A 19,896-nucleotide genomic window follows, 5' to 3' on the forward strand; every position below is an offset into this window, starting at 1 on the left:
CTTTTTGCGGATACAGACTAACACGGCTGCTACTCTGAAAAAAGAACCTCAGTTACTGCACAGGGTGAGTAACCTTCTCTTCTTCTTCAAGTGCTGTCCCTATGGGTGCTCCACGTCAGGTGAATGTAGAGCAGTGCCCTCATAAGGATGGAAGGGACTTTGGATTGTGGTTCATTGCTGAGGCTAGTACCAAGAGGCCTCATCTTGTGTCTGAGATTAATGCATAGTGGTTTGTGAATGTGTGTTTGGAGGCCCAGGTGGCTGCCCTGCATATGTCTAGAATGCAGATGTTGTGTAGGAATGCTATGGAGGTAGACAAAGCTCTTCTTGACTGGGTTTTGATGCCTGACGGGGCTTCAGTGTTGTGTAGTGGATACACATAGCACATGTGGATACAGCTGGATATCCCTTTAGATAATCTTTGCATGGATACGGTAGAGCCCTTAGACCATTCTGTTGTTGACACAAAGAGTTGGGGTGATTTTCAGAAGGGTTTCATTCTGTCCAGATGAAAAGCTAAGGCACGGCACACATCCAATATGTGCAGGGTCGCCTCTTGTGTGTTAGTATGTGGTTTTGAATGAAACGCAGGTACATGGATCGGTAGGTTGAGGTGGAACACACGAAATTTTTGGCATAAATTTAGGGTGTGTTCTAATGCTTGAAGAATATTGTGTATGGGGAGTGAGCCATGAGAACCCTTATCTTGCTGACTGTCCACGCTGATGTAATGGCAACCAGAAATGCCACTTTCAGAGATAAATGAAGTAATGAGCATGTGGCTAAAGGTACGAATGGGGCTCTGGTTAGCCTTTGGAGCACAAGGTTTAAGTCCCATACTTGTGTGGGTTCTCGGATGTCTGGGTACATGTTCTGTATACACATTAGAAATAGTTTAGTACTGAGCAAATATTGAGGTCCCGTCTACCTCTTGATGGAAGGCTGTGATGGCAGCAAGATGAACTTTAAGTGAGCTCATAGCAAATCTTGAGTTCTTTAGGGATAATAAGTATTCCAGGATTAGTGGAAGCGGGGCCTGTCTTGCAGATATTTGTTTGGTCTGGCACTATAAGAAGAATCTTTTCCATTTTTGGAGGTAAATAATGTGTTAATAAACAGCAGGAACACACATTTGTTTTACTTGTTCTGAGCAGGTTAGTTCATCGCATTGGAGCCATGCCTTCAGGTGAAGTCTCTCCAGGTCCGGATGGAGGACTTGACTGTCATCCTGAAAGAGAAGATTCTGTAGGCAAGGGAGAACGAATGGTGTGCAGATCGCCATCTGTGACAGGTAAGGGAACCAAGTCTGTCTGGGCCATGTCGGTACTATGAGGATTATTTTGGCCCTGTTGGTTCATATTTTGTGTATTACCCTGGAGATCAGAGGTATCGGTGGGAATGCATATAGGAGGGGAGCATTCCATTTGATGAGAAAGGCATCTCCTAGGGATCATGCTCCCAGTCCTGCTTGTGAGCAAAACTTTGGGCACTTTGTGTTTACTGTCGCGAACAGATCTCTGTGCGAAGATCCCACACATGAAATATATGTTGTAATATTTCGTCGTTCATTTCCCATTTGTGTTCTTGGGGAAACAGTCTGTTAATGTGTCCGCCATTATGTTCAGTTGACCCGGGAGGTATGCTGCGATAATAGTGATGTTTTGTTTTATGCACCAGTTCCATAGTTTTAAGACCTCTGTGCGTAAGGAAAGGGATGTGCTCCACCCTGGCAGTTTATATAGAACATACACGCAATGTTGTCCATCAGGATGCTTATCGTTTTGCCACATATAATAGGGAGAAAATGTAGGCACATGTTGTGGACCGTGTGTGATTCGACCAGACTGAGGTGTAAGTGTGTTTCTGTGGGGGGAAATTTGCCTTGGAATGTATGTTGGTTCAGGTGAGCTCCTCATCAGATCAGTGAAGCATCTGTTGTATGGATAGAGGATCTTATTGAAACGGTATGCCTGAGCAAAGGTTTATTGGGTTTGTACACCATCATGGTGACCTCTAGGGTCGGTGTGAGCCTTTTGTTTAGAACGTGCTTCCATGCGATGTATACCAAGCTCAGCAGTCCTTGGAGACAGCACATGTGTAGTCTGGCATGTGTTACAGTGAAAGTGGTGGCCACCATACATCCCAAGAGTTGTAGGCAGGTGCATGTAGACACCCAGGGGCTGTCTGAGACCACCGATATGAGGGAGGTCATTGCTGTGATTGAAGCATTGGCAGTTATGCTTTGGCCTCCACTGAGTCCAGGTGTGCTCCTATGAAGTCAATTGTTGTACTGGAGTTAGAGTAGATGGATGGTAATGTGAAAATATGCATTTTATAGGTCCAGAGCTGAGAACCAGTCCCCCTTGTGCAGCACAGGGATGATAGTGTACAGGGTGACCATTCTGAATCTTTGGGTACGGATACATTTGTTGAGTTTCCTGAGATCAAGAATGGATCTCCATCCTCCATTTTTCTTTTGGGTCACAAAGTAATGGGAGTAGAACCCTTTCCCCCTGTGTTGTCCTGGAATGAGTTCTATGGCACCTAGCTGTACAAGATGGATTACCTCTTGCCACAAAAGATGCTAGTGAGAAGGGTCCCTGAAGAGGGATGGGGAAGGGGGATGGGTAGGCAGAATGGAGATAAAAGAGATGGTGTAACCAGATCGTACTATCTCCAGTACCCAGTGATCTGTGGGGATGGATGCCCACGCTTGGTAAAATGGCCGTAGTCGTTGCCAAACATCTGGATAGGTTGTGTAACATGTGCTGGCTGTCACACCCTCAACCAAATCCTCAAAATTGCTTCTTGGCCGGTGGTACCTGTGACGCAGTCAACTGGGACTGAGGTGGTCAGCATCTCTGTGAACGATGTCTTTTGTGTGAATTGTTGAATGGTCTCTGTTGTCAGTGAACTGATGTGGCCCTGTTTTGGTTATAAGATTGGTATCTCCTAGGTCTATTGGGGGTGTATATATGCCCAGGGTTCGGAGTGTTGTTTGAGAGACCTTCATTGAGCGTAGGACTTCGTCAGTCTTCATGGAAAATAATTTTTCTCTGTCAAAGGGAAGGTCTTTAATCTGGAGGTACTTTGGGATTCTGGAAGATTGTAACTAGGATGCCAGTCTCGTGATTACAGCTGTAGCCGTCGCGAGCGGCCATGTCCGCGACATCAAGGGACGCTTGTAGCGCTGTCCTCAGAGATAGGCATAGCATCCTTACATGAAGTGCAATGTTTAAAACCAGGGGAGCCTGGCATTTTCGCTGTCCAACTTCGTCATGGTACAAGGAGACAGAAACTGAGAGGAGAGCTCTCTGAGATTTTTTTTAAAAAACATACAGGAAAGTTTAAATGGTTAACCGGAAACCTAAGATTAACTAAAAAAAAAAGAACAGGAGTACTTGTGGCACCTTAGAGACTAACAGCTTATGCTCTAATAAATTTGTTAGTCTCTAAGGTGCCACAAGTACTCCTGTTCTTTTTGCGGATACAGACTAACACGGCTGCTACTCTGAAACCCAAGATTAACTATAAACTAACGGCTGGCAACTAAACTTAGCAATAACCATTTCTAAATCTTTTCTAGGTAAATTTCTGACACTGCCGTTGGAGCTCAGTCTGCAGCTGAGGACAGTTGAGAAGGAATTGAGTGGGTCAGGACACAAGATGGCTACTGCGCACATACGCCCACGACCAGGCACTGCTACTGAAAATCTCCAATCAGTGGCACTGGGGCATACCGACACCTGAAGTGGAGCACCAACAGGAACAGCACTCGAAGAACTGTATTTATGAGGACCCCTTCAGAAGCACGTAGCACAAGAAACAACCAAGTGTAATATACTGCCTACAGTGTATGTGCGTCATTGGCTCAACTTGATTGAAAGTCAGGTATGTATCATAAGCCTTAATACTGCTACAGTTAATGAAGATTCTTTAAATGGTAGGGGCTTGTGATTGTGGAGTAGAATGATGCAAGTTCCATCTCTACTGACAGCTGTTAAGTCTGGGGAAACTTGGATCGGTTATACTGTCCATTACAGACAGAAATGATTCAGCCCTATTAATTGGCCAAACACCCATGTTCAAATTAGCAACCATTTTTTACTTTCTAAGAGAAGCCAGGGAGACAGCACCACTTAGTTGCAACTTTGGGAATCCCTTAAAGCTTCAGGCAGCACCATATAGGTAAGCACTAAAAGCCATAATATTGACGTGTCTGTGACAGCTTTTACAACTTAGGATACACCAAAAATGAAATCACTCTACTATAGATCTGCCTCTGAGTCTTGCAAGACTCTTTCTCCTAAACTAAACCTCTAGAGGTATTTTAACACCTAAACCAATAGACTGGGGATTCCCCTGGACTAATGTATATCCTTATCATGCATGCAATATCAGTATTTGCTCAATTAACCCTTTTATTCACTTGAATTTGCCTTAGGTAGGGGGGAAACTGCTCATACTCTTTTCACTAAAAATTGCAAATGGACAACTAACCTGAGATCGAGGTTCTCTACGTGTTTTACACATATATATAGTCAAAAAGGCACTCACATAAGTGGGTCCACTGAACATGCCATATCAGCTCTAGTCTCATGTCTATGCTCTTGTGTACTGCCTCTGGTTTCATGGTAATCCTGCTTGGTGTTTTCACATCTATGGTCTTGTATCCATCCCCACCCTGAGTTTTGTCCCCTCTAATCTCATGTCCACACTATTCAGTCTCGCATCCACTTTGTGGCTTACATACTTAGTTGATAGATTTTAAATGTATATTGTAGCCTTTAAAGGCTCTTCCTTGTCTGTCTCAGCACTGGCTTTTCTCCTTTTTTCTCCACATTCTCTCTCTCCCCAGAATTTACACTGTCCCCATTTTCACTTTGATTCTGTCACACTAGGAAGAAGTTGGATAGGATTCACTGCCACGTACATAGCAAGGGAAATGTCAGCAGAGAGGAGGGCTGCTGTTCCCATTGCTAAAGCCACTTTCCCCATAGTAAGGTTAACCTCTAGTGGTCCCCATATACCCATACCACACCTTACAGAGGTAGAATAGGAGAAAAAGTGTATCATAAAACCCCACACTCACACTGAAACTAAGCCCAACAGCTCTCCCACCGCAGCAACTAGGCCCACTCATCTCCCTGAACCTGCTGTGTACTACATCTTCATGGCAGTCAATCCCAGGTAACTCCTCCATAGGAGCTGCTGCTGCTTATCCATGCAGATAGGCATCAAGCCAGAGTTCCCCCGAATCCTTCAGAGAGCTGCAGAGGGGAGAGAGTTGGAGCCCAATTAGTCAGCAAAGGAGACTGAACATAAAATCAAGAGAAAAAAAATACAGGGGTGAGACAGAAAGCAAGAATCTAGTGTGAAGCCCCATCTCCCCTGTTTAACTCTGGAAGGACAAGAGGTGATGGGCTCAGAGCATGCATGATGGCATTCAGCCCCTGGATTACCTGAGAATGCTGCCTCACAATATGAAGCTCCTTTTGAGGTCTCTACAGAGTTTTCTAGGCCATTTTGCCACTGTGCTGACTGAGAGGTACTGATTAGGGAAGCACATATATCAAAGTTACCAGAGGAAACAAAGCATCAGAGCTCTGACACTCTCCTGAGAGAGAGATGGGGCAGGAAGAAGAAATAAATTTTCACTACTGAATAGAAACAAACCCAAACATGTAAAATAAAGTTGAAATCAATACAGGCAAAAAGAGGCCTGAACCTCAGCTTTTTCCATGGGGAGATAGAACTCTGCTGAGATGTTTTGAATACCCACACAGACCAAAGTACAGCCCAATAGTGATAGGGGCTGATATCATGATCCAGAGAAATCACACTCCTCCTCTGAGGGATTAGGTGAATTCTAATAGATAACCCATATACAAAACAAACCAAAGTAAATTTAAAAGACCAGTGATAAATCAAGTACAAACTTACTCAATAGTAGCACATTATTGTACATCTAAATGGTTTGCCTAAGACCAAGTCCTTGTGTACTAATCATGAAACCAAAACTATGTGGCAGGACCCCTTAATTCTGCTCCTTTGTTTCTCCATCTTAGGCACTGAATGAGGCAAGAGGGGGAGGGTGACCGTATGTGATCATGCAATGAAAGACTTTATCATAATGCATATGGAAAAGATTACAGAACTATCAGTGTACATTCAACTGCACATTTGGTATTTCCTAGGGTTACCATATTTCAACAATCAAAAAAGAGGACGGGAGGAGCCCCGCCCTAGCCCCGCCCCCGTCCTGCCCTAGCCCCGCCCCTGCCCCTTCCACTCCCTCCCACTTCCTGCCCCCTCAGAACTCCCAACCCTCCCCCCCACACCTTGTCCCCTGACTGCCCCCTCCTGGGACCCCTGCCCCTAACTGCCCCCCAGGACTCCACCCCCTACCTAAGCCTCCCTGCTCCTTGTCCCCTGACTGCCCCCTCCTGAGACCTTCCCCACATCCTAACTGGCCCCCTAGGACCCTACCCCCCTACCTGTCCCCTGACTGCCCCAACCCTTATCCACACCCCCACCCCCTGACAGCCCCCCCCAGAACTCCTGACCCATCTAAACCCCTCTGCTCCCTGTCCCCTGACTGCTCCGATCCCTCTCCCCACCCCTGCCACCTGACAGCCCCCCCCAGAACTCCCAAACACCGCCCCCGCTCCTTGTCCCCTGACTGCCCCCTCCTGAGACCCCCCCACCTGTACTCTGCCCAAAACCTTACACCCCTAGGGTTACCATACGTCCGGATTTTCCCGGACATGTCTGGCTTTTGGGGGCTCAAATCCCCGTCCGGGGGGAAATCCCCAAAAGCCGGGAATGTCCGGGAAAATCAGGAGGGCTCTTTGGCCGGGGCCGCGGGGCCGGGGGCATGGTGCCGAGCCTGGCCGGGCGCGCGGTGCCGGTCCGGGGTCGCAGTGCCGGTCCGGGGTGGGCGCGGGGCCGGGCGGGGAGCCGGGGGCGCGGTGCCGGTCCGGGGTCCGGGGGGTCCGCGGGGCCGCGAGCCGGGGGGTCCGGGGGGTCCGCGGGGCCGGGGGGTCTGCGGGGCTGCGAGCCGGGGGGTCCGCTGGGCCGCGGGGTCCGCTGGGCCGGGAGGTCCGCGAGCCGGGGGGTCCGCGGGGTCCGCAGGGCCGGCGGGTCCGCTGGGCCGCGAGCCGGGGGGGTCCGCTGGGCCGCGGGGTCCGCTGGGCCGGGAGGTCCGCGGGGCCACGAGCCGGGGGGGCCGCGGGGTCCGCTGGGCCGGGGGGGTCCGCGGGGCCGCGAGCCGGGGGGGCCGCGGGGCCGCGAGCCGGGGGGTCCGGGGGGCCGGCAGTGCTGGGCGGGCCAGGGGTGGTGGGCCGGGGCCGGCACCCCAGGGCCCGAGCCGACCCAGGCTGGAGCCGCCGGGGGGCCAGCCTGGGCCGCGCCTCCTCCCCCCACACCGCCCCTTACCTGCTACAGGCTTCCCGCGACTCAAATGTTCGCGGGAAGCAGGGGAGGGGGCGGAGACTTTGGGAGGGGGCGGAGTTGGGGCGGGGGGGCGTGGGCGGGGCTGGGGGCGGGGCCGGGGTCCCTGGGGGTGTCCTCCATTTGGAGGCACAAAATATGGTAACCCTATACACCCCCCAAAACCCAGACAGCACCCCCCGAACTCCTGACCCATCCAACCCTCCCCCTGCTCCCTGTCTCTTGACTACCCCCCCAGAACCTCCCTGCCGCTTCTCTGACCCCCTGGCCCCCTTACTGTGCTGCAGAGCGGCGTGCTCGACAGCGGGGGAGGGGAGCAGGGTCGGAGCTCCAGACTGCCGGAGGCCGTGATCTGCCAATGCAGGGAGGGAGGGGGAGAGAGAGGAGGGGAGTGGTGTCAAGTTGCAGGAGAGAGGAGGGGGTAGTGGAGGAGGGGCTCTGGCTGCCGGAGCCCCGTGTGAGTGGCACGATCCGGCTGGCTGCCCTGTAAGCCGTGCGTGCTCTGCATGGGGGGAAATCCGGACATTGACAAATTCCCCCCGGACGCTATTTTTAACTGAAAAAAGCCGGACATGTCCGGGGGATTTCCTAGGGCTTTTCTTAAAAAGAAAGGTAAAAACCAAATTCCATTATGTGCAACTCTGATAATCTACATCCCTCCCCCAAAACCCATCATGAATGATCAACAGGATTTGAGCCCTAAACCTTCACAGGGCAACACAACATATTATTACTCAAATTACCGGACTAACAACATTAACTGGCAGCAGGAGAATGTAGTTTTCCCAGAAGAGGGAACAGGGGGACAACCCTGTCTCTCTCCCCCCCTTCCCTAAAGCAGGAGTAGTTCCTGACCCATGTATTCCCCCACAGGAGGGACTGGCCACTGGTGCCCTGTGCTGGGTACAGGATAATGCTTGGAGAGAGCCCAGCCTCTCCCTTCCTGTCCGTAGAGGGAGTTGGGGGAGCTTCTGGCCCATGTGGGGCCTCAGTAAGTGTAAATGGGCCACTGGGGCCTTACACTGGTCCAAGGGACAACACAGGGGAAGCCAGGCTATCTTCATCTGCACACCACTACCACCACTTCAAAAGCTCCAGCTGTTCCCAATGCACAGCAAGTGAGAACCCAATCTTGGAATGTTCAGTGATTTTGGCAGGCTGCCAACATTTCATGAGGAAGACCAGTGAGAAAAGGGAACTTTATATCTGAATGGAATTTAGGAGACAAAGAAACGGCATTTCTGTAGCTCAAGAAGATTCCCCCTGCTGAAAATTAAAAGCCTGATGCAAAAATATCAAGGTGTGAAAGCTTCTTAATGAAAAAGTTGAAAGAATCCTTTATAACAGAGGTTCTCAAACTGGGGGGGCACACCCCTGGGGGGCACAGAAGTATTCTAGGGGGAGGGGTGAGAAGCTTAAGGAGAGCAGCAGCTGCTGGCTGGCCATACCATGCCACCCTTACTTCTGTGCTGCTGCTGGCAGCAGCGCTGCCTTCAGAGCTGGGCACCCGGCCAGCAGCCGCCACTCTCTGCTCTGCCTTCAGAGCTGGTCAGCAGTATACGTACTTGTGTGTTGGGAGCCGTGGGGGAGGGAAGGCGGAGCGTAAACGACTACTGACACAAAGAAGGGGAGCACTATAAAATAAGTTTGAGAACCACTGGAACAGGCTGGGCAATGTAAGAAGAGGGATCACTACCAGCTCCCTCATATAATTATTCACATGCAATACACACACCTTTTATACAGAATGCTTGTAACAAGAGGTGTTTGTCCTCCCTATTTGTCTCTTAATGTTCTTTTAAGGGCAGAAGCATGGAACCAGGCAGAGGAAATCCAATAAACTCCCCTTATGGAGAAGCACAGAAGAAACAGACAAACATAGAGAAGAAAGATGCAAAGACAGGTGGAAAGAGCTGGAGAAGGGTAAAACAGTGGACATTCTGTAGATTTATGCAACGTGCACACACAAAGGGACTTGCATAATGTCATTTGCTGCTATTTGCACAGCTGCCTAGTTGTATCATACAGACCTAGGCCTAGACTGTAAGCTATGATCTAGAAGTGAAAGACTCAGTATCCCATTCTAAGGCAGTGGTTCCCAAACTTTTTGTCGCCATGACCCTATTTTAATTATTTATTTCCTTCCAGGACCCCAGACAACATGGAGGATGCTATTTTGAAAAGCAAAATGGTGTCTTCTGCACAGCATGACCTTGCATGCATGGTACATGTGAGGTCATGCCACATGGGGGATGCCATTTCGCTCTACAAAATTGCATTTTCTGCACTGCATGACCCTGTATGTATGGTGCATGCACGGTCACACTGCGGACAAAAATGGTGTCCTCCACACACTAGGATCGCTGCAACCCCATCTGCTGATGGTGTGATTGACACAATCTTTAATGTATTTGTTCTTAATATACCCCTGAGAGGTAGGGCAGTGCTATTATCCTATATTACAAATGGGGAACTGAGGCATAGAAAGGCAAAGTGACTTGCCCAAGGTCACTCAGGAAATCTGGCAAGATAAAAATTGAATCTGGGTCTCCCAAGTCTTAGGCTAGTGCCCTAAACACTGGACCATCTTTACTGTGAGTCATTCACAATCTTAAGTCATCCAGTCCCAACTCACCTATATCATGCATCCCTCTGTCTCGACACCTGACCCCAGCTTGCCAGCAACTATTGCACCATACTTACCGCAAAATATCTCCAAAGCCAGTGAGCAGGGGCTTGCTCTGGTACTCGATGCCATGTTTGGCACATACTGACTTCACCAGGGGGGTCACCTTCCAGTAGTTGTGTCGTGGCATCCGAGGAAAAAGACTGTGGAGAAATAATGAGGCAGTTTCAGTAGGATCTAAACTTTTCAGAGCTCTGTAGAAATCCCATCCCTCCCCCAGGGGCCGGTACTCACTGGTGCTCCATTGAGAATTCCTGCCCTTTCTGCTGGATGCATTACCCAGTGGTGCCCCTGGGAGTTCCTTCCCCCTCCTGCTGAGACCTATTGCCACCAGTGCCCCCTGGGAATTTCCTCTCCTCCTGAGATGCCTATTGTCATAACTATAAAGGGAAGGGTAACAGCTCTCCTGCGTACAGTACTATAAAATCCCTCCTGGCCAGAGACTCCACAATCCTTTTCCCTGTAAAGGGTTAAGAAGCTCAGGTAACCTGGCTGACACCTGACCCAAAGGACCAATAAGGGGACAAGATACTTTCAAATCTTGGGGTGGGGAAGGCTTTTGTTTGTGCTCTTTGTTTGGGAAGTTGTTCGCTCTTGGGACTGAGAGGGACCAGACATCAATCCAGGTTCTCCACATCTTTCTAAACAAGTCTCTCCTATTTCAAACTTGTAAGTAAATAGCCAGGCAAGGTGTGTTAGTTTTCCTTTGTTTTCTCAACTTGTAAATGTACCTTTTACTAGAGTGTTTATCTATGTTTGCTGTACTTTGAACCTGAGGCTAGAGGGAGGTCCTCTGAGCTCTTTAAGTTTGATTACCCTGTAAAGTTATTTTCCATACTGATTTTACAGAGATGATTTTTACCTTTTTCTTTAATTAAAAGCCTTCTTTTTAAGAACCTGATTTTTCCTTGTTTTAAGATCCCAGGGAGGTTGGAACTGTATTCACCAGGAGTTGGTGGGAGAAAGGAGGGGGATGGTTAATTTCTCCTTGTCTTAAGATCCAAGAGGTTTGGATCTGTATTCACCAGGGAACTGGTGAAAGGTTTCTCAAGGCTACCCAAGGAAGGGAATTAGCTTTGGGAATGGTGGCAGCGGACCAGATCTAAGCTGGTAGTTAAGCTTAGAAGTCTTCATGCAGGCCTCCACATTTGTACCCTAAAGTTCAAAGTGGGGAAGCAGCCTTGACACCTATACTCACTGATGCTCAATTTGGAAGTTCAGGTGCCCAGTTAACCAGTCATTGAACAGGGACTGATCCACGTTGCATGTCGCCTGGAGCTAGGGGAGAAAAATAGAGAGAAATGAGTGTCGCTCTATGGAAGTGGATTAATTGGTACCAACCCCTGACCTCCACTTTCTTCTAACTTGAGCAGGGTTGCCTGGGGGTGGTGTGGGGATTACAGTTCCTTGTTCATTAGAACAGGGAGACCGGGCCTGAGTGAGAATGGCATGCTAGGATATGGAATAGTTACTGCATTAATCAGGTCCTCACTTGGTTGGAGTGACATGGCCTCGTCAGTTGGACCGGCATAGACCTGTCCTGCCACTCCTTATCTCATATCTTCTATTGGGGAAAAATGGCTACAAGGTCAAGGAAACAGAAAGGAGAAGAATATCAGAGCCTCTTATGCAGGGAGAACTGTATGTGAGTGCCCTGGATCAGGCAGCTTTTACCTACCATTCTCTTTGCTTCCATATCTATATGTTCTCATTCTGGTTTTTACATCAATGCAGTCTCCATGTAACCCCCAATTAGTCCAGGCTTCATTCCCCAGCACCCCACACAGATGATCACAAGTTTCCTCTCCCAATATCTCATCATTCAGGAGCTCCTGGTTGAGCTTTATCCCCGCTGCAAAATTTCATGTATGCTCCCAGTGTCCCTGCCCTGGGATTCATACCCACAGACCCTGGTAAAAGAGTGTCTCTTACCTGTGTAGAGAACCAGTCCATATTGTTATCATAATCAATGTGCATAGGGATGTGGTTCAATTGTGATATCCAGGTAAACAAGATACTCTCTAGGACGCTGTGCAGATACAGACAAAGCAGTCATTGCCACATATAGTCACAGCAGATGGAGACACACACATCAAGCCAGCCCAAGAACTGCCCAGTAACTTGCACCCAAGCCAAAGGTTGCTAGATAAGACCCCAGTCCAAACTGGCAACAGATAAGTAACTGGCCACCTCACCCAAAGCACTGACTGCTCAGTAAAATGCCCATGCAAACTGGCAATGGCCAGTAACAGGCCTGCAATCCCAACCCAATGTCTGCCTGGTAAAGTGCTTTCTGGCTAGTAAAAGGCCCCCTCAGACCCACCAGAATGAGTGGCTACCAAGTATAACTTCTCTCTTATGTTCCACCCAGTGAGTCATCAGTAAAAGGCCCCGACAAAAGTGAGGGCAATGTATGGAAAACATAATTTGTACTCTTATAAGAGAGAAGTCAATGATGGAAAAGGGAGAAAAGCAGAGTGGCTAGAAGCAATCACAGATGGGAAGGAATGAGCGATGAGGGCAGAGAAGAGGGGTCAGTCAGTCAGGTGTGAGTATCAGTAGGCAGAGGGAGTCATGCCTAGAGTGAGGATTACTTGAGTAGCAGGAGGAATCCCAGGACACCCGTTACTCCCAGTAAGGGCTCGAAGAAAAGAAAGAATCGGATGAAGTAGGTCAGAGTCCAAGCTAGTTCCTGTGAGACAGAAGGAGAGAAACCTTCATCAGGACAGCAGTTTACAGCAGAACAGTACCCCTCCACCATCCCTCAATGGGAGGAATAGAAGCCCCAAATCCCCCCATGTAAGGATCACTCCATGTCTATCCCTTGCAGCTCCGCTCAATTCTCCCACATCAGTGAGGACATAACTTGGGAAGTTTCCTTGTAACCTGCACTAATGATCCGTGTATTGTGGATTTCCCCCATTACCTCAAACCAGAGAGTGCCCAGCCCAAAAAAATCTCACCCAGAAAGGCCCACTCACTGTTCCTGCACTGTAGCTTCCCTCAACTACCTTGGAGTAACAGGAATCCAGCTCAAGAAATCAATCCTCTAAGCCCCACTGGCTGCCCCTGCATTCTAGTTCCCTTTCACCCCCTCACAGCAACATGAATCCAGCCCTAGAAGATGCCTTGGATCCATATGCTGTAATTCTCCTTCACCATTCTAGACAAACAAGGGCCCGGTCCTAAAACTTCCTCAGTTAGAAGAGCAGCTGCCCATTTGCAAAGGTTTGTGGGAAATACTGAGTGCACTTACCCTCCATAGTTTGCGCTGGAATATGAAGTACAAGGAGTACAACTGGAACACTGGAACCACAAGCAGGGGCATAGCTGGAGAAGAAAACAAGAAGATCAGAGACATTAACAGCCTCACCTAGTTAATGAACACCCTGGAAACCAGAATGAAAGGAGAGCTCTGTGCAGCTTCGGGGCTTTCCAGTGCTCATCACTGAACTATGCTTCCCAAGAGATTTCGCTCCTCATCTTCCTTCCTTACTCTCCTCTTTACTGCCCTTCTTTTCTCCCTCCATTTTATAGATTCAGAGGCCAGCAAAGCGTAGACGACTCTCAAATCTGCACCTGCCTCCAACTAAATGCAAATCATACCATCTCCCTGCACCTGAAAGTCAATAGGTGAACCTGATGCTACACACCATCTTTCTGAACTCATCAATGCTTCTGAATACCCAAATAGCTACAGCAGTGAAATTGCTCTCTTCTATCCACTGGACTCCTTTCTGTCAGATTTAGACTTGATCATGATGATCCACATTTTCATGACCTCCAGGCTTGACTCCTGTAATGCAACATATCAGAATGAGAGCAATATCCTGTAAAGTGTTCCAGCTGGCTCAAAATGCAGCAACCCACACACACATATCAACACAGACCATGGACAGTGCATGACTCTGGCACTACACATGCCGACTCCCTGTCAAATACTGAATGAAGTTCAAAGTTTTGATCCTGATCTTTAAAGCCCTCCATTGTATTGTTCCCATCTCCCTGACAGACCACCTCACTCTCCATAATCACCACCTTGCATTAGAGCTACATTTGTCTGTAATAATGGAATTGTCAATCACCTCGGCAGCGCCTCTTCACCTCTGGACAGAGAAAAAGAATCTTCTGATTTATAACATTTGCATTGATAAGGTGCTCAGATAGCATAGTGACGGTAGGGAATAGATGGATTCTCCTTCCATCCCCCTCATCTCCTCTCCTCCATGACTACTCCTCAGTTTCCTTTCATCTGTCCCTCTCATCTTATCTCCTTCTCCTCAATTATCCTCATCTCTCCTCTTTCCTTTCACCTTTTTGCCATTGCTTTGTGTCAGCTGCTTTAGCAAATGAGGTAACAATTTGAGCCATAGATTGTGTACCCCAATCACTGTAATCTCCTATAAGACTGTCATGGGAGAGAAGTCCTCTCAGCCCCTGGGATTATTTAATATAGGAGTCAGTGGTGATTGTTAGACAGGACCGATTGGGCAAAGCAGGTATACTCACTGATGAAGAAATACTTGTGCTGATGATTGTAAGGCATAAACTTCTTCTTCTTCATGCCGAGCTGTAAAAAAGAGGGGGTCGTGGCAGGTCAGCTGAGCTAGAGAAACACTCACTCAAATAAATTTCATTGCCTCCTCCTCCTCGAGATACACCTGCTCAGACATCTAAATCCATTGAATTACAACAGCATAAGGGAGATCAGAAGAGGCCTCATTACATCATTATATACTATTTCACAAACAATGCAATATAATAAACATTTTCCCTACAATCTCAAATATATATGTGTAGCATCTTGTAATTTTGCCCCCCACTCTTGCATACTTAATGTCAGTGACATACCAGTCCAGAAACTTTACACCCAAAATTGTCTTCTGTCTAAGGAGCATATTCTAGTAGAAGACCTTCCAGATACAAGTCGAGATGGCTCCTCCTATGGAAAAACCTGAAGGAGGGCCTCCAATTGGGAGGAATACTCCACAAGATTCCAGTGGTGATACAGGGTTCACCATCCCTCCAGAAGAAACTGGAGGTTCAGAAATTGTGGATATTGGAGATCTGCTGGCAGCTATCACCATTTGTGCTAAGGCCTTGCGCCTCCACGCTAGCTGTGGGGTACCTGCCCCAACTCCACACAAGTTTTCTAGAAGAAAGACCACCATTTCTGCACAGAGGGGGCTCCATGAATAAGTTAATGCAGTATCTGCCCACCACTTTCCCTGCAAAGTTGCTAGCACAATGCTGTACCTGACCTCACCTACTGATCTCAGGACCCATGTGTAGCTGCAGAGGTGGCCGATTTCCCCACTCTTCCATGTGAAGTAAGTGAGAATCAAATGTGAAGTGACCCTCCATGTGCAAATCTCAGATGGCTCATCATGATTAATGGCAATAGTGGGTATTGGCAGATCTTTCCTCCTGCTGCTAAGAATAGACTCTTGATCTTCTTTTGGGTTAATATGGGTACCACTACACTGCGGCTGGGAGCGAGCTTCTCAGTGCAGGCAGACAGACATGCACTAGCTGTGCTCAAGCAGCAAGCTAAAAATAGCAATGTTGCTGTGCGCAGCTTGGGTGGTAGCTCGGGCAAGCTGCCCAAGTACCTAGGGGGTTCAGGTGGGTTTGTACTCAGGCAGCTGCTGCCTGTGCTACACTGACTACACTGCTATTTTTCAAGCAGAGTTAACGCATGTCTGTCAGCCCATGCTGGGAAGCATGCAGATGTACCCTTTGTCTCTAAAAATGTCAGTAATATACACACATGTGTTATAGGAAATATATAAAGCATAGTTCTGTCATAGTTAAGTGATAATGTCGCTCCAGCAGTTAATGAAGTTAGGCTGGAATTGTTAGATTGGTTTATTAGGGGGAGAGGTAGCAATAAGTAGCATTGTGCAAAGCTCTAATACAGTGGGTGTTAGATTGTGGCACATGGAACACAGCCAAGTGATCCACAGAGCTGCTTTTGTCACAGTGGTGAAGCACCAGGAGGCATCACTGCTTGAATACTATCTGTCTTGATTTTTATACTAAGCCCATATTTTTATGAACTTCTTTTTATTGTGGGAAGGCTAAACCATATAACTGAGTGCTGCACTTTGTCCTGAAGATAGTGAGATTTGTCATCCTCACATGTTCCAGGGGTGAGAGTTCTGTCTCCAATGGTCAATAATCTCATCCTTGAAGCTGACAGTTCCATTGTACCACAGGAACATAGCAGTAGTGAGTAGTCGTAGTCTCACAGAAGGAAAAGTTTCTCAGGTAACTGAGCTAATCCCTGGAGAGCTTTGAATATTGGGACCAAAACTCCGCAAATCATTCTGTATTACCTGGAGAGCCAATGCAGAGAGAGGAGCACAGGGGCAATGTGCTCTCAAAGGCCTTGGCTGATGAGTAGGCAGCTTCTGCATCCTGAACCAAGTGGAGCTTTTTGCGGGGTCTGTGGTTTATTCATAGATACGATGAATTGCAATAATCAAGTGTGAAGTTCATAAATGTATGGATCACTATGGACAAACCAGTGTATGATAGGTCTGGGTACACATTCTGACCAGTCATATAGATAGAAGAGGGCATTTTTAGCAGTCAGTTATTTGAGTATCTCAAAGTAGTGCATGGATCATCGTTTGCTAGGTGGCTGTTCATTGGCAGGAAGGGAACATGGGCAAGGGTCTGCATCTTAGCAAAGAAACAACAAAGTTCCTGTCCAGGGAGAGTGCCTGATGCCCTGCTCCCAGCTGGAGAAGCTTCTCAAAGGAAGGAGAGGACTATAAAATGAAAAGCGGGATGCCCCAAATGATCTTTCCCCTTGCTCTGCCCACGGCATTCACACCATCTGAAGAACAAAGGAAGCAGCATTGGACTATGGGAGGGATCCTAACTGAAAGAAGTTCAGCCAATAGAACTGCTGAAGCATGTGGTGAGAGAGACTTTGCTTTCAATTTACTTGTTTGTTAAGTTAGGCATCAGTTGCATTTTACCTTTATTTTACTTGTAACCAACTCTGACTTTTATGCCTCGTTACTTGTGTTCACTTAAAATCTCTTTGTATTTAATAAACTTGTTTTATTGTTTTATCTAAACTGATGTGTTTGGGAAACTCCATTTGAGATAACAGGATCTGTGCACATCATTTTCTAGTAATAAAATGACAGACTTTCTATGAACTTGTATTGTCCAGGAGAAAGCTGGGCAGTACTAGACGTACATTTCTGGGAAAAGCCTGGGATTGGGAGTGTGCTAGTGTCACCCTGCGGTGTGGTTCAAGAGTGCCTGCTGCAGCACTCACACTATATAGCTGGGATTGACTTACATTCTGAAGGCTGTGTGAGAGCACATTGGGAGTGGTAACTACTGCAGCAAAACAGTCTAAAGGGCACCCTAGGAGAGAGGGCTGAAGTGACACATCTGTTCATCAGTCTAGATTGTACTCTGGGCATGTCACAGCAAGGAAGTGGGAAAGGAAAATTAATCTGGTCTCTTAAGGGGACAGGGGTGAGAATCAGCCCATTCTGATGTGTCGTACACCTATTTGATATAGGCAAATGTAGGCCACAACAAAAGCTCTCCCTCATTTGCTTGTTGCCTTTTGCTCTCGCTGTTTTCCTTTCATCTTCTATTATCTGTTTCGCTCTTCCTTTTTCTGTTTCTGATAGAACCCAAAGAGATTTCAGGCATCAGATCTGTATCCCCTCCTTGCCCCTTGCAAGATCCAGGGATTAGCTTGTTCCCAAACATACAGCCTCCTGATTTCTTTTAGCATTATATCTTTCAGTGGTCTAAATAATTCCTAGCCCACCCCCACACTCACCTCCACAGAGAGTATCTTTCCCAAAGCAAACAAGAAGGGATGCATTGCAATATCAGGGTCCTTATGGAAGCAGTTGGGCTTGGCATGGTGCTGGGAATGGTGGAGAGTCCACCACTGTGCTGAAAGCCCCTGCAGGAAATGAGGAGAGCACAGGAATCAGACGACAACACTACCAAATATTAAATCACCTCATCGGTCACATATTGACCATCTTCCCAGTGCTGCACTACATTCTTCTAATTACATGTAGAGTGCAGAATGTCAGCGTAATGCTATCTGAACTGAAAGGGGACCCCCCCATGCTTGATCAGTTCTGCCAAAGCGGGGTGAACACCCTCAGTATCAGGCACTTACCTTCAGATGGCTCATCACAAACTCGTGAACCAAGTGGTTCCATTTGGTACTGCTGAAAACTGAAAGGTGCCCCAAATCGTGCTGCAGAAAACCAGCCTGGGACTGAAAAAGAATAGAGATCATTCAACAAGCAGGGCCAGGTTTTAGTACACAGCTGCATCAGGGCCAGGGCGGTGGTATGCTCAGTCCTACCGATTCCATGAAAACTGGGAGGTCAGTGCTCCCCAACTCAATGAGACCTTCTCTTCCTAGTACCAGGGAGATGTCTGTCCATTCTCTAGAGGGATGTTCTCTCCCTGTACAGTCAGTGCAAGCCAACCTGATGAGAATGCCCTCTGCTGGTATGAAGGAAACCTTTTGTATTGTCAATATACTCTGTCCTAAGGTACCCCTCTGTGTGCAGTGTCCCCTGCCTGCAATCTGTTGAGACTCCATTCAGTGAACTCTAGGGCACTCGCTCCATTTTCACTATCAGAGCAATCGACCCCAGATTGGTAAAAACATGTGTTCCTGGTATCAGTAAAGCATTTTTTTCACACTACCAGCTACTTTGGTGGGAAGAGAGTAGTGGATCAAGGGAGGGTTATGAACTAAGACTGGAGCTAAATCTATAGCAGTAGTTTGAACTCTGTAGACGAGTACCCTTCCTTTGAGAAGAACCCTCCTCTGGTTTGCTGCCATCTCCTCTGAGCATTAGTAATGCCAAAGGACCAACCAGGCAACTGTGTCTTTCAGTGCTTCTGTGTCCTCAGCTCTAGGGCAACTCTTGCTCCCATTTGGGACACAAGAAAAAGCTTGGTTCATACACAAAATGTGTCTCAAAGTTCAGAATCAAAAGATCAAAGATCAGAAGCAACCATTTTTTTTTAATAAGATGGCGACTGCGTGGAGTGAGGTTGTCTAGCAGATTATAGGAAGGAGATGTACTGACGGTTCTGACTTCATTCACTCAGTCAGAATAAAACAAACAAACAAACAAAACCAAACATTCCACAGGGTTGAGTTCACTAGATGCAGCATCTCTACCTTAGGCTAACTTCTTTACACAGACTTCTGGGAGAAGCTGTGACTAGAACTGCTGTGAGCCCCTTAGAAACTGTGTTTCTGCATTATTGCCTACTGTACCCAGGGCCGGCTCTAGATATCAGCAAACCAAACACGTGCTTGGGGTGGCACATTTTCAAGGGTGGCATTCTGGCCGTCTTTTCCCCCCCCACTCTCCTTTTTTTGCTTCGGGTGGCAAAAGCCTAGAGCCGCCCCTGGCAGCAGCAGCAGTGCGTCACTCTGGGGCCGCTGCAGTTGGTGCCATGGGGGAGCAGCACCCACACCTTGTAGCTGGGCCGGGCAGGCTCCTAGCGGGGGACACTCGGGCTGGGGGCCGCCCCTTGGGGCACACGGAGCCGCCTGCAGATGCCGCAGGGCAGCTGCCCCCCCAGCACCGCAGCTGGGGCTGGGCGAAGCGGCCGAGCCGCCCAAGGACTGTGGCAGGGCAGCCAGAAGCAGGAGCAGCAGGACCATAGAGGGCGGGGCACTGCCGTGTGGGGCCCGCGTCCCGCTCTCCGGGGCTCCGCTCCCTCTGGGGCTA

General features: G+C 48.2%; 1 protein-coding gene across 9 annotated transcripts in view; it reads right to left on the reverse strand.

Annotated features, from left to right (window-relative positions):
* Positions 1 to 19,896, reverse strand: part of LOC128837441 (acyl-CoA (8-3)-desaturase-like) — an 86,453-nt gene that overhangs the window by 43,378 nt on the left and 23,179 nt on the right. For 8 of the 9 annotated variants that reach the window (XM_054028644.1, XM_054028637.1, XM_054028636.1 and 5 more), the window contains exons 4-12: positions 18,312 to 18,413; positions 17,958 to 18,086; positions 14,648 to 14,708; positions 13,395 to 13,468; positions 12,733 to 12,830; positions 12,071 to 12,167; positions 11,337 to 11,416; positions 10,156 to 10,281; positions 5,093 to 5,270 (exon numbers count right to left, since the gene is read on the reverse strand). In XM_054028644.1, coding sequence (XP_053884619.1) covers positions 5,219 to 5,270; positions 10,156 to 10,281; positions 11,337 to 11,416; positions 12,071 to 12,167; positions 12,733 to 12,830; positions 13,395 to 13,468; positions 14,648 to 14,708; positions 17,958 to 18,086; positions 18,312 to 18,413 — 819 coding nt within the window. In that variant the 3' untranslated portion in view covers positions 5,093 to 5,218. The remainder of the gene's footprint in view (positions 1 to 5,092; positions 5,271 to 10,155; positions 10,282 to 11,336; positions 11,417 to 12,070; positions 12,168 to 12,732; positions 12,831 to 13,394; positions 13,469 to 14,647; positions 14,709 to 17,957; positions 18,087 to 18,311; positions 18,414 to 19,896) is intronic. The other variant, XM_054028643.1, reaches the window with a different exon arrangement.

Source organism: Malaclemys terrapin, chromosome 4 (assembly GCF_027887155.1).
Source record: "Malaclemys terrapin pileata isolate rMalTer1 chromosome 4, rMalTer1.hap1, whole genome shotgun sequence".
NCBI classification, from domain to species: domain Eukaryota; kingdom Metazoa; phylum Chordata; order Testudines; family Emydidae; genus Malaclemys; species Malaclemys terrapin.